Source organism: Mesocricetus auratus, unplaced genomic scaffold (assembly GCF_017639785.1).
Source record: "Mesocricetus auratus isolate SY011 unplaced genomic scaffold, BCM_Maur_2.0 Super-Scaffold_100006, whole genome shotgun sequence".
NCBI lineage: Eukaryota > Metazoa > Chordata > Mammalia > Rodentia > Cricetidae > Mesocricetus > Mesocricetus auratus.
In genome coordinates this window covers 50,901,831-50,929,628 of record NW_024429190.1, presented here as the reverse complement: position 1 = coordinate 50,929,628, position 27,798 = coordinate 50,901,831, and the positions used below count along the sequence as shown (strand labels likewise).

Sequence of the window (27,798 nt, the reverse complement as noted above, 5' to 3'; positions counted from 1 at the left end):
CAACATGTCCCTACCACAGAAAACAAGACAGGATTTGTTCAATGAGTAGCTGTTTCTTGAATGTCTATTATCTGCCAAGCACTCTGTCATTGTGGCAAAGGTTATAGTGTAGCTGTGAAGACGGAATGCATGCTGGGTTAGAAGATGAGAAAATTATTTCAATGCGTGCACACTGTTGTAGCAGAGAAGGGGGGTGTTGTCAGTTTTCTTAAGGGTGAGAAGTCCTTGCACTGGGCTTGAGAGATGGGTAGCACCTACCCAGACCCAGTCTCGGGGGTGCATGTCCAAAGACACAGAGGCATGGAAGAGGGTGACTCAGTTGAAGAACCATAGCTTGAACGCTTTTTCCTCCTCAGTAAAGCTCTCTTGTCACAGCGTAGCCCCTGTCGTGTGAATTGGGATTATACATGTAAACATAAAGAAGTCTTTTTATTAACACGTTTTGTTTCTTCTCAGATATTAAATTAATCATGAAGACGAGTATTATCAGTACATGGCACTCCTTCGTAAATATCCCCAATGCGATTGTACCAGCTATTGAAGAGGAAATCCGGCGCATGGAAAATGGAGCATGCAGGTGGATCTATGCACCTTATCACGGGTTTTTAAAGCAAGACTTTTTTGTTGTTTTTTTAAACTTATCTAGGTTTGATTTCAAGTTAGCTTTGTAATTTGTATCCTTAAAATTAATAGCCTATTTAATTTAGTGAATTTATACTTTGGGACAGCATAACTTGTCTATCACATGAAGAATATTATGATGGGTAGTTTATGGAAGCATCTATGATGTGACTATGACAAATACTTGTTTACTCATAAGTAGGACTTTTCCCCATGGGAAATATAGAATCCAAATAGATGACATTGCTATACATAAATGTGAGAAGGTATATAGAATGTGAAATCTAACAATATAATTTAAAATAGTTACCCATAAGTGAATAGAATATGTGTGTGTTATAGAATTTCCTTTTAATGGAAGGAAATATCTTGATGTGAGAGCTCACTCACATGCATAAAATAACCTAAAATTGGATACCCCAGTTCCTATTGGATAAACATTGACATCGACCAGTGCATCGAACAACAGTGAAGTGGAAGATCTAGTATATATACATTCCTAGCATCACTGGGCACACACTCTGTAGAATGCTATGCTCCTTCCTCATTCTTATTAAGCATGTGGTTTGGTCTGCAGGGGTGGAAAGTGATGGAGTGGGGGCTCACCTTGGCCTTCCTCTGAGATGGTTAAAACAATCCTACTCACCTCTGCTTCCCTTTGAATGGCAGCTCCTTTTCGGATGACAATGCCTCTCTGTCTGAAGCAGAGAGTGAGGACTCTTTCTTTAGAAACAGCTCACACAGAAGGCAAGGACCATCCCAGAGGTGAGCAGGGTCATCTAACCTTCGGAATGTGTCTTTTAAATTGGATGAAAAACTTCTGTTCCTTCTACAGAGTGGCTTGACAAATGCTCTTGTCAATGAGATACTTTGCAAGATCTCATGAGTACCTTGCTATTTCTGTTCCTTACCTTTGTCCTCTCTTGGAAAACTGCTGATGTCTAATTATTTATGGTCACAGGGTTTCCAGTCATAAATATGCCACATCATGTTCCCTGAGACCATTATTGCCTATTCCTCAGACACTTGCCTCATTACTCTCTTTGACCTGAACAGGCAGGAATAAGGGTCCTGAACACTGAGACGTCAAGTAGGAGGGCCAGGGATGGGAAATAAAGATGAGAAATAGAGAAGACAAAAAGCAATAACTGGGACCAGGTGGTCTTCCATAAGCTGATGACTTACGCCAAGCAAGTTTATTAAGAAGTACAGCATTATGTATACTATTTGCAGGAAGAAAATGGCCAAGGACAGCAGAGAGCTAAATCAGACATTGTTGACAAAGAGCACAGGACACAGACACAGCTGTCTCAGGACTGATAATTACAACCCAGCGGGAAGAGTTGGGTCTTCAGATATTACGATCTTGACTCCTATGAGGCACTGGCTCTAGTATTAGACTTGTCTTGGCAAGTCTGTTCCTGGACAATGAGAGAGAACTAAAGTCTCTTTTGTCTTTTCATTAGAGCCTCTTAGAAATCTTGGGTGTGTCTGGCTCCCCACATTCCTTTGATATCCTGTTTCTTTTGAGTTCATCCTTCAGGATCCTGGAACAACTACATATGAGAGGGTGGGCTATCATTATCTAAACTGCTGTATCTGGGAGAGCCTACTCCCAGGAAATACAGTGTGAGATTAGAAAAGTATAAAATGTTCATAGGGGAACTAAAGCAATCCTGTTCGAATACAGAGCCTGAAGCCATTGAATGTTGAAGGAATGTGGTATAGTATGGACCAGAGGTTCTGATCCTACGCAATGTATTTTACTTTTTATTATCTTTCCCCCTCTTTTTATTTCTTCCTGTGACTAACTATAGCTTTCCACTGTATTTATTTAAAGTATTTATTCCCCCTCTTTTTGTTTTTGCTGACTATCTGGGGTCTTTTGGAGGATGCCAGTGCTATCTATCCTGGTTCACTCAAGGCCAAAGATGATACCAAGTTTGTTATGCACCTTGACCAATAGTTATTTACTAGCTGTTTCGGTTCAATGCGCTGGTTTATGGCAAGTTGTGCTTCACAGAAGTTCTGTACTTTTAAAATAGTAATCTGGGCAATGTTACGTAGGGAGTAGAAAAGTGTAAGTCGTTTGTTTTGTTAAGACAGTTTGCTAACTATGAGCATGGTGACCATTGCGCTCTCACTGTATGTTTTTCCTTTTCCAGGGAGCAGTACTTGCCAGGTACTATGGCTCTTTTTAATGTTAACAACAGCAGCAACAAAGACCAGTAAGTACATCTGTGGAAGAAAACGAAAGCAAGTAAAAAACTAGCAGTATCTAAATTCGAGATATAGCTAATACTTGGCACTTGAACTAATTTAATAGAGATGACATTCTATTATTTATGTTTGCTAAAATGCAGCTGCTTCCTATTAAAATAGCATATATATATAATTCATTTAGTTGAATGTTTTTAAAAGGTCTATGTTAGACGTGCAATTGCCCTTCCTTAGGACAGAACAAATGACAGAAGTCATGAAACACTGAACCTATGTACCTTGTGGCATATTCTTCAGGAGGCAGCCTCTGAGATAGAGGTCTGTGTGCAAATATTTACGGGATGTGTCCTTTGGAGTGGCATCTGAAAGGGAGTTAGGGGTGGCAGAATTAATTGGGCAGAGGGAGATGGTGATTTCAGAAAATAGGTTTGCTTTTATGGGAGTGTTGGAGCATAGATATGCTTTCAAATTTGTGTCATACTCAGCTGACAGAAGCCGGCCTTTGCAGTCACACAGAGTAATTCACTAAGGACAGGCCTAGGAAGCTGGAAGGTATGTTTTAAAATGGTGATTTTCTTCTTCCAGGCCTTCCTTCCAAGGGATAGGAGAAACTGAACTGTCAGCAACCAATTTTTGGTGTGTGGGAAACCTATGTGTAACTGTACCCCCACAGCCCACCTGTGACCTGCTCAGCTCCACTCTTTTAGATAGAAAACTATGGGGCTGCCCTTGCCCAGGATTCTGGATGTTCTTTTGTCTCACTGAAGCATGGGAGAGGAAGGTCAATGGGATGCACAAAGATCTCTGACAACTTTAGATGCTTTTGAGGTTTACACAGAAACTCCTTACCTACTTTTATTCGGTCGAGAGCCCTTTCATCATTGTGCAGAACTTCTTCCGGTCTAGGGAAATGCAGACATTTGGCTGCTCACCATGTCTTCCTTGGGATGTGGCTACTAGCCTTGTCCATTCACTATCAAAGATGGGCTGGGGAATTCCAAAAGATACCATAAAGGATCATGTGCCTGTCAGATGCTTTTCTACCTTTTCATTGCATAACAGCAGCACTACCTACGTTTGATAATCAGCATCATAAACTTTCCAGTCTGGTGATTCTTTTTCTCTGCCAATTGGTTTCTTGGAGCAATGAGTTCAAAGTGGCCAGAGAGTAGTCATAGATTAATGTTTAATGGGACTGTAACTGTGCTCTTTGGCAGAAGTGTAGCTGCTGTCTCATCAAACGAGGACCTCTAGAGCTACAAAACCTAGATATGCATGGATGGGGAGTGTACTTTCCCTATGTAAAGTACCCCTAGGTAAATACCTTGGTTCCTAGACCAGTGCATTCTATTCATGTATAGGCATAGAGCACCACCTAATGACCATTCTTTTTTCATGCATACAGTATCCTGGATTATAGTAACTCATCTTCAAGCAATCTGCACTCCATGGCAGCATTTCAGTGGTGCCTTCTGAAGCTCACTCCATACCTGCAATATGTCAGAAACTTCTGAGTGGAGCAGCATATGATAGAACCATTGGATTCCAAACTCAGTATTTATGCTGGCTAGTTTTATGTCAGCTTGACCCAAGCTATATAGTCACTGGAAAGAAGGGAGCTTCAGTTGAGAAAACGCCTCCATAAGTTTGGCCTATAGGGTATTTTCTTATTCAATGATTGGTGTTGTGTGTGTGTGGGGGGGAGTCCATTATGGATGGTGCCATTATTGGACGTGTGGTCCTGGGCTCTCCAGCCATTTGTGCTAGGAGGGAGCAGCCTTATATACAGACTTACAGCACAGTGGAAAAACCCCAGGTGTAAGAGTTCGTGTCGTCATAATTAGAGGTTGATGCCAGTGGGGCAAGGTCGGGGCTGTAAGCCAGGACTAGAAAACAGGATGCACCTGTGGTTACTGGCTGACGAGAAACTCCAGAGACCCCGTGGGTGCTGGAGCCCAACAGGCTCTATAAAAAAGCAGGCTGAGAAAACCATGGGAAGCAAGCCAGTAAGTAGCACCACTCCATGGCTTCTGCATCATATCCTGCCTCCAGGTCCCTGCTCTGCTTGAGTTCCTGTCCTGATTCCCTTTGATGACAAACAGTGATGTGGAAGTGTAAGCCAAATAAACTCCCTGTGTTGCTCTTGGTCATGGTGTTCATCATAGCAATAGCAACCCTAACTAAGACAGTATCCAATGCCACATTTCTTTTTCTATAAAGTAGACCTGAAGTGATGTTACATAGTAATCTGTATAGGTGGGTCATACTTTATAAACACCTAAACAATGATACTTGTCAAGTTTGTAGCAAAAAAACAATATATACCACAATACAAATCAGTATCAACATATCTGATGTCCTTTCTTTGTCGGCAAGTTAATCTGCCATCAAGCCATCAAGTGACTTCTTTAAGAGCTATGCATGGGACTTACATAATAATGGCAGTGCTACCTACATAATTCAAACGTTCTGTAACTGGAAGGCTGGATGGTCAACACCAGCCACAGTAAGCTGGAGGCTGTGTGTGAGAAAACATGGCCTTTATTTTTGTTGTCATGGAATCTGCATTCAAACCCACATTGGGCCAGTACTCGAGATGCCATAATGGTGGCTGGATTTATCAGTCAGCTGAATCATGCAGTCTTACTTGGTTGTTCTCTGACAGAGGATACAAAGATTTTCAAACGTTGTGCCCATGTGTCTATTAGTCTGCCTTTCCCCTAGAACTACCTTGCCTGATCATTGTTTTTTTTCCCATGTAGGTCCTTAACCAATCAGTTAAGGCCTTTACAAGTTTTCACATACTAAGTCAGCCATATTTTTTTTCATAGAAAGTGACTGGATGGTACTTGAAGCTGTGCCACTGGGGAGATTAACCCCACTACTGTATATCAGTGCCACCTGCCGATGGTTTCATGGTATAGACATAGCCTACTTGGTATTGCCAACCCAACCTATCTACAATCTATGCTTCAACAGCTGCTCCTAAAAAATCTCCATACATAACTGTAGGTAGGCCATGAGGGGTGGGGGCTGATGAACTAGTGGTAAGTGACAGGGGTGGGACGGTGTGCTTATCCACCTTCTCAGCAGCTTACTTGTTCCCTGTGGTCCATGTTGCATCTCAGATCTACTATTTGATCATATTCTGGATTACTGTCCAACCTCATGACCTGACTGAATGACCAAAAGTCTTTTTACTACTCATGGAAAAATGCTGTCATCAAGATTATTTCCTTGAAAAAAATTCATGACATTTCTTGAGATTCTTGATATTTTAATTAAGATTATATGTGAACAGTATCAAAAGCTTAAAGTAAAAAAAAAGACATTACTTTTATATACTAGAAATCTGGAAGTATGTTCATTCGGAGACTGTTATTTCTTAATTAGTGAATTTCTTTAAATAATTTATTTAGTCTGTCCTTTTTGACTTTTGTTTTCCGTTAACCTGGACATGTCTGGCTCATCTGTCTGGATACCTGTTTGATTTTAGACACCCTTTTGGTTTCTGAGTGTTGTGGCAGAACTTTGTGTGCAAGGCTGAGAATCCTTGCTCAATGGAGAGGAAAGTAGAAAGAAACTGAGGTTAAAGTAATGCGATTATGTGATAGATGCTGTTTTTCTTTAGAGACCCAAAAGAAAAAAAGAAAAAGAAAAAGGAAAAGAAGAGGTAAGCCAGACTTTGCATGAATGCCCCTATATGTTTCTCTGCCTTGTATTATTTGCATATGGTAACAATATGTACTCAACTTTTCCAGCAAGGCAGATGATAAACATGAAAATAAGAAGGACCCAGAGAAGAAAAAGAAGAAGGAAAAGGAAAGAGAGAAGAAAAAGGAAGATAAAAGCAAAGATAAGAAAGAAGAGTAAATATTTTTTTTACTGGCCTTGAAAACAGGCATAAACTTGTAATGGGTTTTAGGCATAGGAAAAAATTCCCAAAGCATAGAAAATGCTTTGTAGCAAAGAGGCCCAGGTAAAGACAAATGTCCTTACATACTTAAGAACAAACATTTTGTATAAACTGCTATCAAAAGAGATTGAAAACTTTCTTCTAGGTACCCAAAAACTAGCAAGTATGAATTTTCTAACTAAGGATTTTTGCTGCACTGGCTAATTCTCTCTCACAAGCATCGCTGAGGAAGAACTTCCCACTAAATATTCAGGTTAATGATCCTTGGGTTCCTAGGAACTCATCAGTCTGAAAAGACAAAAATAAAAACTTTGTAATCTCATTAACATTTTGGAGCAGTCACTACTGTCTGTCAAGTGTCTCAAAGCCACGATGCTTTGACAACAGCACAGTGCATTCCAGATGCTGGCTCTTGAGGAACTCCTTTCCAAGCAGACAACTGAAATCTAGAATTTCCCAAGAGTAAGGCACAGTCATATTTGCAAAGTTTTTAAAGAAAAAAACTTACCAAAGATTACTTGTTCTCTGAACTTATTTATACAAAACAAGTTATCAAATAATCATTCAACTTTGTGTGCCTGTTCTGAAAATTGCTGGAGCTTGTGTAAGGAAAAAAATTCTTAAAGATACAGGCTTGGCACCAGAACATTTAAAAATGTCTATCTGGTCATGCGTTTCATCCCTTTATTCTTTATGCCCTCTCCTACCTCTCTCAAAGATCATTCCTGAAAACATTTCAGTATGTACTATACTAAATTGTGTTGCACTGCCTTTCTCTACAGATGAGTCACTGAATCACACCCATTCCCCAAACAGTGTATGTAGTTCATGGCCAATTTGCTTCCTGATAGGGGAAGGGAATTGATGGCAAAGTCACCATTCTATCAACATTAACCTTAGGATTGTTGGGAACTCTACAGTTTCCAGTAATTTGTGTCACTATTTGCACTCAGTGGTTGGGGGTTAGAACTGAATGCACCATTGGAGTAAATATAGGACTTTTGTAAAATTCTACCATATGGTTCTACATAAGACTTCTGATTTAAATATCTATTCATCCCTCACTAACCAGTTTTTTATGGTGAATATAACTATTGAGCTAATCTTCCTAAGTCAAGGGGATCCATCTTCTACTATATTAATCACGGGTGATGGATATAACCATGTTTGATATGGTAAATACAAACACTCCTGTTTTTTAATAATTTTCCTCTTTATTTCTAATTATTGCTAGGGAGAAGAAAGAAGTTGTGGTTATTGATCCTTCAGGAAACACATACTACAACTGGCTGTTTTGTATCACTTTACCTGTGATGTACAACTGGACGATGATTATTGCAAGGTTTATATTCATATTTTCTTGTGGATATCAACACACTTAGAAGTCTACCACCAACATACCTTGACCCAGGGCTCTTTGGGGCAAACTTCTTTTCCTCTACAACATGTAGGAAAAAGTGGCTGGCTGATTTTCAGTGCGTTTTCCTGAGGATGCCTTTGATTCTCAATGTACTTAGACATACATTCCTGGGACGGGATGGGGATGAGAGTACAAGGGTTCTTTCAAACTTCTGATTGTCCCATCATGGAATTCAGACATTGAGAGAAACTATAATTCTTGGCCTATCAGAAGAAAAATGTTGTCCATATGGAAAACAATGAAAGATCTGGTATTCTTTTAGAAACATCTCAGTTGTTCAAGGGTAGGAAGCTTTTGGCTACAGATAGGGATTACAAACTTTGTGATCACTGAGTTTCACCCAGTGAGATTTGACTTTAGCTTTAAGCCCTTTATTATTTTATGCATATATGTGGGGTATGTGTGTGAGGGTGCACAGGCGTGTGTGTGTGTGTGTGTGTGTGTGTGTGTGTGTGTGTGTGTGTGTATAGAGACCAGAAGTCAGCCTTGTGTGTCCTCAGGATGCTATCTACCTTGTATTTTGAGATAGTCTCTCACTGACCTGGAATTTGCCAATAAGACTAGGCTGGCTGGACAGTGAAACATGGGGGTACGCTCCTCTCTGCTTCTCTAGAGCTAGGATGACAAGCATGTGCCAACGCAGCAGTTTTGTTGTTGATGTTGCTGTTGCTAACGTGGGTTCTGAGGCCTGAACTCAGATCCTCATGCTTACACAGCAAACACCTTACCAATGGGAGTATCTTCCCAGCTGAAACAACTTATTCTTTGTTGTTGTTGTTTGCCAAGGGATTTCTCTGTGTGGCTCTGGCTGTCCTGGAACCCTCTCTGTAGATCAGGCTGGCCTTAAACTTAGAGATCCTCCTCTGCTTCCCAAGCGCTAGGATTAAAGGCATGAGCAATCACACACAGTTAATTCTTATCTGATGTCTATACAAGCCCAACTAGTATTGATGGAAAAGATGTTAGAATTGAGAAGTATGAGGGAACAAATTACAACCATCAAAGGAAGGATTTTGGAAAGCTGTGATTGATGAAATGTTTTCTAAAGACGCTTCTTTAGCATATTTATTTCTCACCATTAAAACATATACACAAAGGGCTTTTTATTTCAATTAGTCTTCCCTTTGTTTTATTGGTACATTGTTTTCTTTTACAGAGCATGCTTTGATGAACTTCAGTCTGATTACCTAGGATACTGGCTCATTTTTGATTACGTATCAGATATAGTCTACCTTGTTGATATGTTTGTACGAACAAGGACAGGTAGGTGTGCCCTGCTTCAGGCCTTCTGAAATTTCTTGCTTTTATCTCTACCATATAATAAAATTTCCATACCTAACTGTTCTTCCAGGTAAACTCACAACCTCAGATGAAAACACCAGTGGCATGTTCCCACTCACTGCTAGGACACCTTAATTTTTTTTAACCTTTATTTTTTTATTTTTTGGTTTTTCGAGATAGAGTTTTTCTGTATTGGAGGCTGTCCTGGAACTCCCTCTGTAGATCAGGCTGGCCTCGAACTCAGAGACCCGCCTGCCTCTGCCTCCCACATGCTGGGATTAAAGGCATGTGGTACCAATGCCCGGCTTTTTTTAACCTTTATTTTTATTTTGTGTATAGGGGTGCTGTGCCTGCTGTATGTCTGTGTACTATGTGCATACAGTACCCAAGATGGCCAGAAGAGGGTGTCAGATCTCCTTGATATAGAGTTACAGACTGTTATGCGTTGCCATGTGGGTGCTGGGGATTGAATTCACGTTCCCTGGAAGAACAGCGAACTCTAAGTAATTTCTGAGTGTGGATTAGTAGTTTTCCTCCATTATCCTAGTCACTGGGTTTATGCTAGGCAGAAGAATAAGTAACTAAAATATAGTCAGTCTCAGTGGGTAAAGGGCAATTGCTGCCATACATGGAGGTACTTTAAAAGGCACAAAGAAGAGTCTTGGTTAATTTACGTTTTCAAAGCAAGCAAGCCTAAGTTATTGGCTGATCTTTTATAATTATTGGGAACTGGCTGGTAGGACACCGAAAGTCTGACTACATTGCTCCCTAAATGTCGGCGCAGTGCTCAGTTGCCAGAGCTTGCTTGCAGCTTCTCCGCTGTAGGAGAAGAAACAAACTCTCTTCCTCATACAAGGCTTCAACACAGCCCAGAAGAGAAGATCCTAGGTGATGAAGGGCAGCCTGGCGGACAAGAGTAAGAAGTGAAAATGCAGTCTGAAAAGACATTCATATTTGACACTGAATGTGAAAACCATGATGATGCAAACAGTGAGATAACAGGGCAGGCGCTCATACTCCGAGAGCAGGCCTAGAAGTCTGCCAAGGAGTAGCCTGAGCTATTAAACATCTGCAACACCAGCTACAATTTCATTGGTTCTAAAGCTAACCAGAGTTAGTCAGACCATGCAAATTAAGGGCTGGGTCTCATGAGGCTCTTCCTGAATTCAGATATCAGGGACACGACTCAACTTGTGTTTCTGATCAAATAGCTATACATTAGGGCTCCCATAATCCCTTCTTAGGACCTATTGGCTAGCATGGCTCACTGAACCACCCCAAACCACATTTGATAGTTTATTCTATTAATAAAGGATGTGATAAAAGGTATAGATGAAAAGGCAGATGCAGAGGTACAGAGGACAAGTGTGGAAGGGCTTGAGAGCAGGAGATTTTATCCTCGTGGAGTTGGGTTATGACATTCTTCTAATACCCTACATTTGCTCTCTCACTTGGATGGTCTCTCACCACCAAAGCCAATTATTTTTAATGGAAGGCTTTGTCATATAGTGGTAACAGAATATTAAGTTCCTCTCCAGAACCTCTTTCCCTGGAGGAAGTAGGGATGGAGGTTGAAAATGTCATTTGTAAACATAGTATTTTTGGTGACCAGTGCCATCTAGGAGCCTACAAAAAGTTGCCTCATAGAACAAAGACACTCTTACTAAGCAAGGAACTCAAAGCACTCTGGAATTCTGCATCAGGAGTTGAGGCCAAGTCCAAATATCAGAACAAAAGATACAGCTAATATTTTGGTTTCTCAGGAAATCATAAGGATTTTAATAGTGGTATAACAGAAATTGAGGACAGGAATCATATGTGTAACTTATAATTATACTGTAGAATATGAATGTAGTTCATCAAAGAAATGATTTTACCCAAGTGGGTAAAATCATATATTAATCAATTAATCAATCATTCTATATATCTACCTATTTATCTATCTGTATATTACTTTTACATTAAAAAGTGTCATTTTTCTATTTCTACAATAGACTCTTCTATAACCGCACATAGGATTGGTTTTAGGAGTTATTGTATAACTAAAGATATACTTATTTAAAAGTATTCTTATTTTGCCCCAATCAAAGCTAATAGTTACTATAGAAAAAAATCACAGTGGCAGAGCAAAGAGAAACAGTCGGGCTTTTCTCTTTTCTATTGTAGGTTATCTGGAACAAGGATTGCTAGTGAAAGACAAGATAAAACTCATAGAGAAGTATAAAGAAAACTTGCAGTTTAAACTTGATGTTCTGTCAGTGGTACCAACAGATCTGCTATATTTCAAGATGGGGTGGAACTATCCAGAAATTAGATTAAACCGGCTGTTAAGGATCTCTCGAATGTTTGAGTTCTTCCAGCGAACAGAAACAAGGACCAACTATCCGAACATCTTTAGGATTTCCAACCTCGTCATGTACATTGTCATTATTATCCACTGGAATGCTTGTGTGTACTACTCCATCTCGAAGGCTATTGGATTTGGGAATGACACATGGGTCTACCCTGATGTTAATGATCCTGAGTTTGGTCGTTTGGCTAGAAAATATGTCTATAGCCTTTATTGGTCTACACTGACTCTGACAACCATTGGTGAAACTCCACCTCCTGTGCTGGATTCTGAGTACGTCTTTGTGGTAGTTGACTTCTTAATTGGAGTTTTGATTTTTGCCACCATTGTCGGTAACATAGGTTCCATGATTTCCAATATGAATGCAGCCAGGGCAGAATTTCAAGCAAGAGTTGATGCTATCAAACAATACATGAATTTCCGAAATGTGAGCAAAGATATGGAAAAGAGGGTTATTAAATGGTTCGATTACCTGTGGACCAACAAAAAGACAGTTGATGAGAAAGAGGTCTTAAGATACCTGCCTGACAAACTAAGGGCAGAAATTGCTATCAACGTTCACTTAGACACATTAAAAAAGGTACGCATCTTTGCTGACTGTGAAGCTGGTCTATTGGTGGAGTTGGTGTTGAAACTACAACCCCAGGTGTACAGCCCTGGAGATTATATATGCAAGAAAGGGGACATTGGGCGAGAGATGTACATCATCAAAGAAGGCAAACTTGCTGTGGTAGCCGATGATGGAATCACACAGTTTGTGGTGTTGAGTGATGGCAGCTACTTTGGTGAGATCAGCATTCTCAATATCAAAGGCAGCAAGGCTGGCAACCGCAGGACAGCCAATATTAAAAGCATTGGTTACTCAGACCTGTTCTGCCTCTCGAAAGACGACCTCATGGAAGCTCTGACAGAGTACCCAGATGCCAAAACTATGCTGGAGGAGAAAGGGAGGCAGATCTTAATGAAAGATGGTCTACTGGATGTAAACATTGCAAATCTGGGCAGCGACCCTAAAGACCTGGAAGAGAAGGTCACACGAATGGAGGGGTCAGTCGACCTCCTGCAAACACGATTTGCCCGCATCTTGGCTGAATATGAGTCGATGCAGCAGAAACTAAAGCAAAGATTAACCAAAGTGGAGAAATTTCTGAAACCACTTATTGAAACAGAATTTTCAGCTCTTGAGGAACCTGGAGGAGAGAGTGAGCTCACAGAGTCTCCACGGGACTGAAAAGCTGGACACCAGTGGAAACATGCACATCTCAGAATCTTTTTGAGCACTTGACCAGAGACAACTGAAGAAAACTGGAAAACAGATTCATTTGGGAAATTTTTCTAACAGAACAATGTGTGTGGATGGATGATGTGTAGTACCACAATTAAAGAAACATCTAACCCTGGGATTGTTTTTTCACAATGGGTCGTGTGCAAGGACATGAACTGATTACCTGTGTCAGGACCTGCTTTTTTTCCTCACAGATGCTCTTTTTCTGTACTAATCTTTGTGAATCGGTATGTCTTACTGTCAAGTCACTTGCATTGTTGACTCAGGTGTATTCAGTGTAACTGTGTGCACTGTGTTTGAGGTACTGTTTTATAAAGAATTAGAATGCAATAAAGTGAAATTGATCACAAAACCAGAGTAAATGTGGTTTATTTAGTGACTAAGAAGGGAATAAGTAGCATCTTGCAGAGTTTCTTTCACTTTAAGGATACTTGACTTTGTGGTAATATAAGTCTGGAAGGGTGATTGAGGGTAACTTCTTTGTTTGTTTGTTTTTGTTTTGTTTTCTGAGACAGGGTTTCTTTGTATTGTTTTGGAGGAGGCTGTCCTGGAACTCACTCTGTAGACCAGGCTGGCCTCGAACTCACAGAGATCCACCTGCCTCTGCCTCCGGAGTGCTGGTATTAAAGGTGTGAGCCACCAATGCCCGGCTGAGGGTAACTTCTTACTGATAGAGGCATAATAAATCAGATTTTATGATAAGAAAATATATGTGCACACAAGTATTACAATGTTTATTGACATCACAAGATGATGTAGGAATCTTTTAATGCTAAATTTAAGGAGTTCTCAGAGTATTAAGGCTTGATAACATTGGCTGTTATCTTCCTTTTCTGTCCTTAGAACTAAGTAAGAAAAATGGACAAGTGCAATACTGTTGGATGATTAACCAGGGCAAGTGTCATGTCAGAAAAGGAGACCTGAATGTTCTATGGGCCAGTAAGAAGCTTCCTGGAAATGCAGAACAGCAAGGTTTTGCTGCAGTGACAGAGTGCTTGTTTAGTGAGTACAAGGCCCTGGGTTCTACTGCTAGCATTAGAGAGCAGAGGTGAGAAGAGAAGAGGAGAAGGGGGAGAATGAGGAGGAAACAATCCTTTAACCTATACACTGTACCTCTGCAGTCCTACATTTCCCTTCTAATTTTTCTTGCCCCTTCAGTATCAGCCAGCATATGTTTCTTCACAACAGAGGAAACGTATTGGTCCTCAGGTAGGTACATCATACATATGTAATATGTATAACCAAGTTATTGCCTGAAACAAGTCATCACCATTCCTCTCTTCCTCCTTCCCCTCTTCCTCTTTCTCCTCCTCTCTCTACTTATCCTCCTTCTCTTCATGTGGTGGGATAGGAATGAGCACTGCATTGCTGCATTCCTTGCTTAAGTTAGCTCCTGAGAAGCACTGTCAACATCAGGGCGAAAGGATGCTTTTGAGTCTTATCTGGGCTAGATAACTCCAAAGTTTTATTTGGCTACCTACAATCTCAAGCGGATGCTTCCATGGACTGCTGATAGATATCTGGTCAATAGCTTGAGGTAAGGAATTACACAATTATTTTTTTATGGCTCCTCTAGGGAGAGGGCTCTGCTCTCCTACAGAGTTTTGCTACAGAGACTAACAGAGACTAGCTAAGCTTGCCTCCTTGTTCAGCTATGCACAATGAAACCACCTTCTCAATTCAGGTGTATAAAACAAATGCATTGAGTTTTTGGGTTGATGCTGGTGCATTTCCATCAGAGTGAACAGTCCACACAATCCCAGCTTTTCTGTATGTGTGTCTCTTCCTCATTCCCTGTTGCTTCAGTTAGGTCAATCCCTAAGCAATGCAGGTCATGGCAAATGACCATGGCAACTTTTAGAAGGAAGGGTTTATTTGGGCTTATAGTTCCAGAGGTATAAGAGTCCCTCAACATCACAACAGGGGATCAGGGCAGCAATCAGGCATGGCAGCAGAAACAGCTAAAAGCCCAAACCACAAACAAGAAGCTGAGAGAGCAAACTAGGAATGGTGCCAGACTTTTGAAACCTAGAAGCCTGCCTCCAGTAACACATTTCCTCCAGCAAGACTGTACCTCCCCAAGATCCCTAACAGTGTCACCAACTGGAGACCAAGTACTCAAACACCTAAGACAATAGGGGACACCACAGCCAAACACCAGTCCCCAAACTTTGATCCATTGATACCAAACAACTCATACCTTCACAAGTTACTTCATATTTTAAAAACCATAGAAATTTTACATAAATGATGAATTTATCTAGGTTCCTTATTAATACATGCAAATCATGTTTATACAGAAGTCAGGAGCGGAATCATTAATGGATACATTCCTTCTGCCATAGGTGGGAACCAAAAGTGTCAGGACTCACTATGCTAGTCTACTGTTACTTGACTTGCTTTTGTTCAGAAAGCCACGTACAAGATGTTGTCCTACTTGTCACCACCTCTTAGTTTTGTCTGGTAGGCCAAGATAAGCTCCCATGGCTACTCAAAGCCTTGGAAAATGCCTTGTGATTTTTTAAATCATCATAACATATGGATTCTATGTCATGTAATATCAACATTGCCATGCTGAACTGAAGGAATCAGTTAATAAAAATGAAACAATTTACTACAAATTAAATAAAAAGGAAGGGAAGAAAAATGTCATAGTCCACCCGCCCACTTTTGCCTCAGCTTTACTGATGAGAAAAAATGTAATCTATACGACTTACTAAACAACTAAAAATAAAAGGCAAAATAGTCATCACAGAAACACATCGAGAAGCCCTTAGGTTACACAGCCACAACCTCTATATGTATGGTATCTGGTTTTCCTCAAAAAATCTGGCAATAGGGAAACAGAGATGCCTCAGTGGTTTAAGAGCTCTTGCTGCTCTTGCAGAGGACCTACGTTCAATTCCTAGGACCCACATCAGGAGCTTATAACTGTGCTCCAGTTGCAGCTTATCTGACGCCTTCTGACCTTTGTGGGCACCTGCATGCATGTGGTGCACATAAACTCATGCAGGCACACATATATACACAAATAAAAATAAATCTTAAAAAAACTGGCAGTAAGTACTATCTGGAAGATCTGCAAACCATATTGAAACAATGCTGCTGGTTTGCATTTTGAAGATTTGAAGAGTCTAGCTAGAATTTTCAATATTGTCTCACCATACAATAACTGTTTCCTAATGATTACTGCTTAGTTTTCTTTCCTAGTCATGTTACCAATGCTTTGGTGAGAGACTACATGTGGTAATATCTTGCTTGTACAAGTAAAGCCTGTCTGAGGGTCAGAGAATGACACTTGCCACTAGCTAACCATAGAGTTCTAGAGGTCAGTACATATACAGAGGGGAATGCTGAGAGATCAGAGAGAAGGAGCAAGCCATGGCACACCTTACCTCCTTAGCATCTCAGCAGACAAGTGCACAATTTCATATTTCTGCCAAGCTACCTCACTTCCTGTGCAGACCTCCAGACCTCTATGGTTAGCTAGTAGCAAGCTCCATTCTCTGACCCTCAGAAAGGCTTTTATTTGTACAAGCAAGATCTCACCACAACTAAATCATGTCCTCAGCTGAGTTAAGTGCTCTGCATGTGAAGGATGTTCAATAAACATGGGAAGCAGAGTTGATGCTATGCATACACGTTTCTGTGAAATGTCAAAGACAGTGCAATGGTGTGTTTAGCCTGTGATAGTAGATGGTCCATAAGGATGATGTTCTTCCTAGTTTTATGTACACGTGACACAAGATGTAGTGATCTGAGAGGAGGGAACCTTGGTTGAGAAAATGCCTTCGTAAGATTGGGCTATACGTAAGCCAATAGGGCATTTTCCTAATTAGTAATTGATGGGAGGGTCCAGTCATTGTGGGTGGTGCTATCCCTGGGCTGGTGGTCATAGGTTCTAAAAGAAAGCAGGCTGAGCAAGCCATGACAAGCAAGCAAATAATGTGCATGCCTCTGTGAACTTTGCAGCAGTTCCTGTTTCCACGTTCCTGCCCTGCTTGAGTTCCTGTCCTGACTTCTTTGATAATGTCTGGTTCTCAACCTTTTCTAATGCCATGGCCCTTTAATACAGTTCCTTGTGTTCTGGTGACACCATAAAATTATTTCTTTATTACTTCAAAACTGTAATTTTGCTAATGTTTTGAATTGTAAGTATCAGATTTGCAGGATATCTGATATGCAACCCCCGAAAGGGTCACAACCCATAGGCTGAGAACCACTGCATAATGAACAGTGGCATGGATGAGTAGGCCAAATAAGCCCTTTTCTCCCTAAATTGCTTTGGTCATGGTGTTTCATTACAGCAATAATAACCCTATCTAGGACATATGAGCAAGGGAAACTTTAAGTAGAGGATGATGGCAAAACTGTGGAGCACAAGGCAAAATTGAGTCAAATGCTTTATTGGAGAGTGATGATGTAGTCTGTGGACAGTCCAGGGTTCTGGCTTCCCTCACCTTTGGAAGAAGAAGAGAGGTCAGAGGATTGGGCTGCTGCTGCTTCCTCCTCTTCCTCTTCTTCTTTTTTTTGGTTTTTCGAGACAGGGTTTCTCTGTGCAGCTTTGGAGCCTATCCTGGAACTAGCTCTTGTAGACCAGGCTAGTCTTGAACTCATAGAGATCCACCTGCCTCTGCCTCCCAAGTGCTGGGATTAAAGGTGTGGGATTAACTGGCATTCTTAACCCAAGTGGTGGTGCTGGTTTCTTGCATCATGTGATCCAGCAGAGAGCCATCCATCATTATGAAGTACTTGAAACTCCCTGTCTTAGGGTTTTATTGCTGTGAAGAGACACAATGATCACAGCAACCCTTATAAAGGAAAACATTTAACTGGAGTTGGCTTACAGTTCAGAATAGTCCATTGATATCATGGCAGGAAGCATGGCAGTGCACAGGCAGACATGGTGCTGGAGAGGTAGCTGAGAGTTCTAAATCCAGATTGGATCTGGCTTGAGCTTCCAAAACCTGGTAGCCTATCTCCAGTGACAAACTTCCCCCAACAAGGCCACACCTACTCCAACAAGGCCATGCCTCCTAATAGAATCACTCCTTATGATCCTATGGGGGGGGCCCTTTTATTCAAACCACCACACTTCCAGACAGCTATTTTCTTAGTGTGCCAAAAATATATGATCTTGGGCTGGAGAGATGGGTCAGAGACTAAGAGCACTGGCTGCTCTTCCAGAGGTCCTGAGTTCAATTCCCAGCAACCACATGGCGGCTCACAATCACCTGTAATGAGATCTGGTGCCCCTCTTCTGGTGCACAGGCATACATGCTGGCAGAACACTGTATGCATGATAAATACATCTTTAAAAAATAAATATCTGATCTTCTGATAGTGCTTAAAAATATTTATTTATGCTGTGCAGTGGTGGTGCATGCCTTTAATCACAGCACTTGGGAGACAGGAAGTTGACTGACAGTCACCCTGGGCAGTATTCAGAGCATAGAAAACCTCAAAGCCTCCCCCCACAATGACACACCTCCTAATAGTGCCACTCCCCTTGGGGGGACCAATTTCTTTCAAATCACCACACCACTTCACATGGATCAATACTTTTCCATGAACATACAATGCTGTCGATATAAAATTGCAAACACAATTTGAATTTATTATGCATAATTTATTATACACATATTTATAGTATGATCTTAATGTTTAGTGATAGCCAAAGGTGTAGTAGACAGCAGAAACCAGAGTAGTGGCTACTTCTTCTATTGGGGACAGATGACAGTAGGCTGGAAAGAAGGTGACAAATGCATAAAGCTTTAATTGTATGGGCTGCTTTACATCTTTTTAAAAAATCTGAACTGGGATTGGTATGCAAAAAAAATAAAAGGGAAAATATGAAGCCAATTAATATTAATGCTGAGCTTTGGCAAAGCTAGGTACATCTCTGTGACAATCACTCTCACTATCGGTGTAGGTGATTTATTTTGAAAGAAAAGAAAAGAGAAAAGGAACGGGAGAATTATTTAAGAACCTGCACAGCTAGTTTAGTGGCTGAGCCTGGACTTTTGACACAGATTCAATGTTTGTGTGTCTTTGCAGTTGGACTTGATTGCTTCCTCCAAAGATGTTTATGGATTTCTGCTTAGTGACAATGTAGCAGTCATCTGCATGTTTCTACTTCAGGCTTATCAAGAGTCTATGCTGGGTGATTTTGAGATGATGTTTTCTAGAATTATATTTATGTCTGGCTTTTGTCTTCCCAACTAGTTAGGAGGTGAAGGAATGCATTTTTTCACTAACATTCCTTTGCAGCTTCTGAAAAATATCAATTTATCAGAGAATTACCCACCAGCCTGACAGTGTTGGCTCTTCAAAACGGTTGATATTGGATATCTCGTCAGATTGCCAGTTTCTCCTCTTTCCAATTAGGCTCAGTTTTGCTTTATCTGGGTTCAGCTTCTGTCACTGGACTTGGTCCAAGACATTACTTGTGTTAGTTCTTTGGTTTGTCACAAAGATTCCTGATGCTGAGGAGCACAGGTATGTGGTGATATGAAGGTCTGTGGTGTACCAGGTTCTTCCTTGTTGACTTCGCTGCTTAGTCTCCGAGAAAAATGGACAGATGAGTCCATATGGCACCTAGACTGTGAACATCTGACCACACGTGCCAACAGTTCTCTACGGTGGGATATAACTTCCCATCTATTTTAAATGTAACAAGGCACTCTTTAAAAAAAAAGATTTATTTATTTATTGTGAGCTGGTGTTTTGCCTATGTATATTCTGTGTGAGGTCACTGGATCCTCTAGAACTGGAATAACAGATAGCTGTGAGCTGTGGGAATTGAACCGGGGTCCTCTGGAAGAGCAATCCATGCTCTAAACCGCTGATCCATCTCTCCAGCCCCAACAAAGCACTCTTAGCTCTTTAGTTTGCAAAGATACTAATATTAGTAGATCTAATTGCATATTTTATTCAATTCAGTTAAACAAATGCCCAAAGAACATAATGTATGTAAAATGATCAAAGACATGTACTACAATAAAGTAATCTGAAATTTGCTGCTATTGCATTTATTTTTATCAGATTAGCTAAGCAGCAAGCCATGGGGATCCACTGTCTCTCCTCTCTAGGGCTGGGATTACACACATGCCCTTTGTGCCTAACTTTTTAGTTGTAAGTGCTGGAGATCAAACTCAGGTTCACATATTTGCATAAGCACTTTATCTGCTGTGCAATTACCGTAGCTCCTACTTCTCTTGTTAAAAATGTAATTAAAAGTCTGTGTTTAAAATGTTGAAATGAATCATCAACTTTATTTGTATCTCAAAACTAGATACTTTGGATATAGTATTACTCTAGCATTAGGTTCAACTGCCAAACCAAGACAACAATGGCTTAGTAAATCCAGGAACTTACATTTTACACAGGACACATTTTATATTTGTATTTCATACTGAAATTCAGAGAGAGGCATGTGAGGACTGCCATAACATTTTGCTGAATGGAATCCCTCGGAATCAAGCCCCTTCTCTCTGCTAGCTTAGGTATGATTGGCCTCCACTCCTAAAATCACCCTACAGTCTGAGAAGAGGATCCCGCTCCTGCCATCTGTTCACACTTTTGACACGAAAGGAGGAATGAGGCAAGCACACTCTTCAGTCTTCTCAGGGCACATTTCAGCAGTCATAGACTTTCTTTCACTTACTTGTTTTACTCATCAAAACTTACTTGTACAGTTAGACCTGGCAGCAAAAGATGCAGGTTCAACATAGTCTTCATTATGGGATATACTACATATGTGTAATTCTATATGGATTAATGCCCCCATAGATTTGGTGGTTTGGTAGCAAAGGAAGAAGGCAGATGTTTCTGCTTCATTTGAATCCTTGACGAGAAGACTGAATTGTCCCTGCTCCCCGTTTTAGCAGCCATGACAGGCTATCGTGTGCTTTTCTGACCTTGCCTCTCTTGTCCTGGTCACTGGGAGGTCAGGAGCCAATCAGAAGTTAGCTGGTGGTGCTGTGCTTTATGGCTCTGGGTGTGCTTTACAGACAAGTGCACAACAGTGATGAGCATAGCAACCACCCTGGGAGGGCCTATGGGCCATAACAACCAGTTGACCAATCAACACAGAGCATCAGAATGGGTCTCTTGGTGATTTTGGGGGTTCAGAATTTGGGCACAACAACCCCTTTAATCCTATCACTAGGGAAGGATAAAAGAAGCAAAGGGTCTCACATGGGATTCAGTTTCCAGACAGGGAAAGCATCGACTCTGAGGATTCAGGGAGACAGGATTACTCATTTCAGTCTGAGGTAGAGGTAAGAGCTAGTGGCTGGCTGCTTTGCCTCTCTGATCTTCAGCTTGAACCCCAATATCAGTCTCTGGGTTTTTATTATTTGTGTTACAATCCACCTCTTGGGGGCCCCTTTTAAGGAATAAAATCACAAGTAGTTTTACAGAAGGGAAACAATGGGGCAATAAGGAAATACAAAAAAACCTTAAAAAATCATATGGTCACCTACTATGTGATTAGGGAGGGGTCAGGGAGGGTGAGGGTATTCACCAAAACAAATAATGGTCATGGGTTTCAGAAGAAGATCAGGTTCAGGGAAACAGAGCAACTCAACTCTCACAATAAATAGATTTTGTTTTGTTTTGTTTTAGAAATACAGCATAATGGCTCCTACCTTCAAAATGGAGTCAGGAGTCAGACAGTTTCCTCAAAATATGATGAAATTTTGGTATATTTCTGATATGAAATTCTTTAAAGAAATAGCAAAATGTTAGTTGTTTTGTTAAAATTATTTCATTCCCATAACATACACATTATAAATACTTTGAAATACCATAATTCTGAGCATTACTAAGAACAGCAAGTTGTTTCCTAGAGTTACACGCATTTTAGCCTGATCTGAAAAATCAACCTGGCTACTTAATGTTTCTAATTATTCTCTGCCCCATCTATGGGTGAACTGTTTCTAATGTTTCCTTGAATGGAAAATTTGAATGAGAATGACCCCACAGGCTATATATTTGAACACAGTCCCCAGGGAGTGGAAGTATGGAAAGAATTAGAGGATTAGGAGGTGTGGCCTTGTTAGAACAGGTGTGGCCCTGCTGGAGGAAGTGTGTCACTGTGAGTAGATTTTGAGGTTTCAGAAGCCATACCAGTCTCAGGCTATAACCCTTTCAGCCTTTCCTGCCATGATGACAATGAACTAAATCCCTGAAACTGTAAGCCAGCTCTCAATTAGATGCTTTCTCTTACACGGTGGCTTGGTCACAGCCACAATAAGAACAATAACTAAGACACATATTATCTTTTATTTCCTTCATAACACTTTCTTTCCTGCCCCTAGTTTCATTGGGCTGCATTGGAATTTGAAGGGACATTGTGTTATGAATACAGAATGAGATGGGATCTTTAGTCAGTTCCATGGCAGGTGAATGATAAACTGCCATTAGGCAGGACTTATGTGGAATGTGTATTGGGGGAAGGGAATAAGAGAAGAGAGAGAGGGGAGAGAGACAGTTAGGGATCTACCTCCTCAGAAGAAGTGGCAGACAGCAGCAGTGGGCGGAGCTTGCCTCTTAAAAGGACTTTTGCACCTGCTTACAGAGCCAGGGTACTGCCTGTCATGTATGCCAGGTCCCCAAGGGGCAGCGGCAAGTTTGTGTATGCCTAGTTGATAACGCATTGGTATAACATATATAGTGTCATTATCATTGTAGACCCAGATGGGACTAGAAAACACATAGTGGGTTAAGTTTAATATAAAGAATTTTAAAATTCTAATAAAGGAATGATCATAAGGAAGTTGCTTTATTTTGCTTTCTTGTTTTATTGTGGTGCTGGTGATCTTATCAGTATGAGGCCTCCTGCAAACTAGGGCGGTACTCTACACATCTGTTACACATCTCCAGATGCTGTATATTGTATTAGAAAGCTGAAGGAGACTACCAACGGAAACACGAAGTGACTCTTTGCAACACTGGAATCCAGATCTTATCAGAAATGGTATATGTTAGCATCCAGGCACACCTTGGCCCAGCTGCTTGCAGACCTGGCCTAGTGCATTGCTCCTGTATGTATGGCAGGCAGTACCCTGTCTCTGTATACAGGCACTAAAGTTAAGAGACAAGCTCTGCCCACTACTGCTCTTTCTTTCCCATGGTTCCTCTGAAGAGGCAAGGTCTTTGCCTCTCCCTTTCTTCTCTCTCTCTCTCTCTTCCCTCTCTTCCTCTCCTCCCTTTCCTCCCTCCAATACAACTTCCCAAGTAACCACTGCTTGCATGGAGTGTTTGTCCTCACCCTACATGGGCCTTCCTGCAAAGGTCCCACCAGTGCCGAATCATAATAGTATAGTTTTGCACAAAGGATAACAGAAGAGATGGGCGGTCTGTTCTTTACAGAGCCAGTCTACAGGGAAAGCAGGGAGTAAGCTTTTGGAGTGCTAACAAGGGCAAATTGTTGTGCCCAAATTCTGAACCCCCAAATCACTAAGAGGTCCATGTCCATGCAAAAGCAAAGAGTCTTTCATTATAGTTGTTTAATAAGCTAACTCCATTAGCTCGGTCCTTTCATTCATTAAGGCAGAGGATGGCTGGAGAAAAGACCCCCCGAGAAACCACCAAGTGGGGATCTTTTTTTTAAACCACCAGAAAATAAAACTGCTTTTTATTTTCTGATTTTGCTTTTTTTCCATTTTTTTTTATTTAACTTTTTACGCATGTCACTTTCAGTTCCCTCTCCCTCCCCTCCTCCCCTATCCCCCAATACTCCCAACTCCTTATCCCCCACTTTATTCTCCCTCCGCTCCCCAGGGAGGGCAAGGGCCTCCATGAGGGATTTTCAGAGACTGTCACATCATCCCAGGAAGGGCCTAGGCTCTTCCCCATGTGTGCAGGCTGGGAGAGCATCCCTCCACGTGGTATGGGTTCCCAGAGTCCCTCTGTATGCCAGGAATAAATACTGCTCCACTCTCCAAGGCCCCACAGATTGCCAAGGCCTCCTCTCTGTCACCCAGGTTCAGTGGGAGGATGTCTGGATCAGTCCCATGCTGGCCCTCCAATCATCAGTCTGGGGTCCATGTGATGCCCCTTGTTTAGGTCAGCTGCCCCTGTGGGCCTCGACAGCCCGATCCCGATTCCCTTGGTCATCACTCCTCTTTGCAACTGGGCTCCAGGAGTTCAATTCGGTTCACAGCTGTGGGTGTCTGCCTCCGTCTCCATCAGCCACTGGATGAGAGTTCTAGGATGGCATATAAGGCAGCCATCATTCTCACCATCATGTGAGGGCATTTAGGTAGCCTTAATGCCAGTTGGTGTCATTCCTGAAGATCTGTGAAGATCTTACTAGTGCCAGATCTCTCCTCCAACTTACAATGGCTCCCTCTTTTCTGATATTTCCCATCCGTTTCTGCTCTATTTTTACCCTGGCTCAACCTTCCTGCTCTCCCGTGTTGTCCTCTCTCCTCCTCTTCTCTCCCTCTCTTTCTCCCATCTCCTTCTGCCCTCCCCTTCTCTCCCTCCCCAATCTAATTAGGAGATTGCATCCCCTAACCCTTCTCTGGGTTACCATGCATATCTCTTAGGGTCTTCCCTGCACCCCAGACTCTCTGGCGGTGGGATTGTGGGCTGGCAATGCCCTCCTCCATGTCTAAAATCCATATATGAGTGAGTAGGTACCATGTTTGTCTTTTTGTGACTGGGATACCTCACTCGGGATGGTTTCTTCTAGTGCCATCCATTTGCCTGCAAATTTCAATATTCCATTTTTTTTCTTCTGAGTAATACTCCATTGTGTAAATGTTTCACATTTTCTCTATCCACTTTTCAGTTGAGGGGCATCTAGGTTCTTTCCAGGTTCTGGCAATTACAAATAATGCTGCTATGAACACAGTCAAGCAGATGTCCTTATTGTATGAGGGTACATCTTTTGTTTATATGCCTAAGAGTGGAATTGCTGGATCTTGCAGTAGACTGATTTCCATTTTTCTGAGGAATCTCCATACTGATCTCCAAAGTGGCTGCACAAGTTGGCATTCCCACCAGCAGTGGAGGAGTGTACCAAGTGGGGATCTTATAGGGCAGCGTAAGGGACTGTCTTGGGGTACGCAACAGTCTCAGGATTGGTGCACGTCCAGGCTTGGACAACCTGCTCTGTGTTGATTGGTCAACTGGTTGTTATGGCCCATAGACCCTCCCAGGGTGGTTGCTATGCTCATCACTGTTGTGCACTAGTCTGTAAAGCACACCCAGAGCCACAAAGCACAGCCCTGCCAGCTAACTTCTGATTGGCTCCTGACCTCCCAGTGACCAGGACAAGAGAGGCAAGGTCAGAAAAGCACACAATAGCCTGTCATGCTGCTAAAACGGGGAGCAGGGACTGGTCCCTTCAAAATGATGGCAAGTGGGGGAGTGGGAGTGCTGAGTGGGGACCTTAGAATCCAGTGGGCTGTACCTGATCTGCAGTGGATTCGGTACCAAGCACAGAGCCAGGAGAAGCATCGGTAGTAAAGAGAGTGGTGGATCAGGTGTGAACGGGAAAAGAAGGACTTTCGACCAGTTTCTGAGTTAAAGGAAATGTATTGTCAGGCCGGGCAGAGCTGCAAGTGAGTGATCTGCTGCTGGGCAACCACCTCCATACAACACCAGGAACCCACCATACCTGCAATGTCTCCCTAGCACCTTCTATTGAGACAATGTAAAATGACACTCAGGATGTCAGGGTCACAGGACATATATATTGGACCATGAAGAGATAGGCAAGACATTCATAACTGGCAGTGTTTAAGTAAAGATGTACATGTAAAAGATAACTACGTTTGAAGAATTGAGTATAGAAACTCTGGCAAAACAAATCCAAATAAGGACAATATGTCACTACGGCAGTCAAATTGCATTGTCAAATGGCTGGGCAACAGGCTTATCAAGGAATATTATTTCTCTAGACTTAGTTTGGAATGTTTTAAAACTGGAGGAATTATGCACATTTAGTGAATGGTGCAAGTCACAAATACATAAGTGAGGAGTTATCATGTCTGTACATGTCTGTGAAGCATTCCTCGTATCAGTACAAAACGTTTCCACAACCAGGGTAACTAATCTTCACAGACGAAGTCTTAATTCCACCAGAAGTGAGCAGTAATCTACCTTCTCACACTTGCTCAACAAGTTCGTAACAATGGAACTGCAACTACTGTTACTTTAATACATACTTTTAAATATATCCCTGTGATTCATCTCGACATATTATACATGAAAAATTTAAATATGTGTAAATACATATATATACAAATGCAACATATGTGTAAATATTTTGTGCACTACTGGACCCATTAAATGGCATCTATTAGATGCTTGTTGTAAATGCTGGGGAATTAATTAAGTTGGAGGGTAATTTAACGATTGCATAATCCCAAATATCAACCAAAATTCTGCTCGGTCCCAGACGGAGCACTAAATCAATTTCTGTAATCTATACATGTGTTATTGCATACTCAGTACAGTCTAAAGATTAGCTCTTGGCTCTCAGTTATTTTCCTTAATGAAACATACTTGAGGGAGCAGTCTTGAAGGTAAAATAAGACGTCTCCAGGGGAACGCTCGTTAAACTAGTAAAGACGGTAATAACAGGCGTTTGATTTCTTTGGTCGTTCACAAGGGACCTTTCTCGACTCAAGCTACTTCGCTAGCTTGCCTGACCCAGTTTCCCACGGCGACCACAGTATCTTCTTTGTAAGAACTTCCAGGACGAGAATCTTACCGTCACCTGCAAGTAGCAAGACCATGGCGAAGACAACTTTAGGTCAACTGGCTGAATCCTGACACGCCGCCGATTTCCGGGGAGCGCCTGCTAATAATGCATGAGAACGCTCCCGGGACGCTCACCAGTGAAGGCGTGCACCTTCCACGAGCCCCAGAGCACGCTGGGAAACATAGTTCCCAAAGACTAGGAAGAAACCTCACACACACACCCCCCGTGGGCGCATGCGCGCTAAGGATTCCTTAGCCGCTTCCCGGATAAGAAAGCGGCGGCGCTACCACGCATTCTGCGGTCCGCGGGCGGAGGCTTCTGGGAGTTGTAGTCGCTGGCGGTGGGCGCCGTCGGTAAGGAGACGTAGCTTTCGGCGTGGTCCACCCCAGCAGTTGGTTCGCGGCCGGGGCCGCAGGGTCAGTCCTCGCTTCTCTCCCCACCGCACTTCTCCTGAGGCTGAGGAGGATTTCCCGTGGGCTGGCGCGTCCCGTCCTGAGTGGGGGGGTCCTCGTGGCTGCGCGGTTAATTTCTGCTCCCAGCCCTCTTCCTCCTCGCCCGTCGCTCCAGCTCGGGTTCGGCAGGGACTCGCCCTCGGGAGACACCGGGCCGCGACCTCCTCAGACCGGGTCTCCTGGTGGCGGGGTCCGTCTGCACCCAGGCCCGACCTGGCGGGTTCCTCAGCAGCCGCCCGCTGCCTCGGACCCCCCTCTCACGCTCCTTCTCCTTTATCTCTCCTCTGCAGGGATGGACGCTTCTTGGCGCCAGGTGGCCTCTGGCCGAGGCCGAGCCCGAGGACGGGCCGCCCCAGTCCCCTCCTCAGGAAATGGAGTCCCTCTTGGCGGCGCAGGAGGAGGACCAGCCAAAGGGTCCCGGAGCGCGGTGCCCTCGGTCCCCCGCCCCGGCGGAGCAACGACCCTGGGCGCTGCAGGTCGCAGGCAGCCATCAGCGGGAGGCGAAGCCCCGCAGACTCCGGGGGCCAGCG

General features: G+C 42.4%; 2 protein-coding genes and 1 long non-coding RNA gene across 8 annotated transcripts in view; 2 read left to right on the top strand and 1 right to left on the bottom strand.

The window, feature by feature from the left end:
- Positions 1-470: 470 nt before the first annotated feature.
- Cnga1 (cyclic nucleotide gated channel subunit alpha 1) lies at positions 471-13,388 on the top strand. The gene is made up of 8 exons (XM_013121024.3): positions 471-577; positions 1,291-1,386; positions 2,787-2,849; positions 6,473-6,514; positions 6,603-6,710; positions 7,992-8,099; positions 9,334-9,440; positions 11,625-13,388. Exons 1-8 carry the CDS (start codon positions 471-473, stop codon positions 13,037-13,039), a joined length of 2,046 nt encoding a protein of 681 aa, XP_012976478.1. The 3' UTR covers positions 13,040-13,388.
- Positions 1,786-27,561, bottom strand: LOC110342878. Of its 4 annotated transcripts, XR_005877776.1 has the most exons (4): positions 26,826-27,561; positions 21,745-21,819; positions 3,691-3,828; positions 1,786-2,859 (listed from the first exon to the last, which is right to left on the bottom strand). It is a non-coding gene; the product is annotated as an uncharacterized LOC110342878 (long non-coding RNA). The 4 variants fall into 4 exon arrangements; XR_002385053.2 differs by having other exon boundaries at positions 1,786-3,828; XR_005877774.1 differs by lacking the exons at positions 1,786-2,859; positions 3,691-3,828 and adding an exon at positions 18,702-19,654.
- Positions 27,123-27,798, top strand: part of Nfxl1 (nuclear transcription factor, X-box binding like 1) — a 36,521-nt gene continuing 35,845 nt past the window's right edge. For 2 of the 3 annotated variants that reach the window (XM_013121048.3, XM_040747171.1), the window contains exons 1-2: positions 27,123-27,232; positions 27,559-27,798. In XM_013121048.3, coding sequence (XP_012976502.1) covers positions 27,561-27,798 — 238 coding nt within the window. In that variant the 5' untranslated portion in view covers positions 27,123-27,232; positions 27,559-27,560. The remainder of the gene's footprint in view (positions 27,233-27,558) is intronic. The other variant, XM_013121051.3, reaches the window with a different exon arrangement.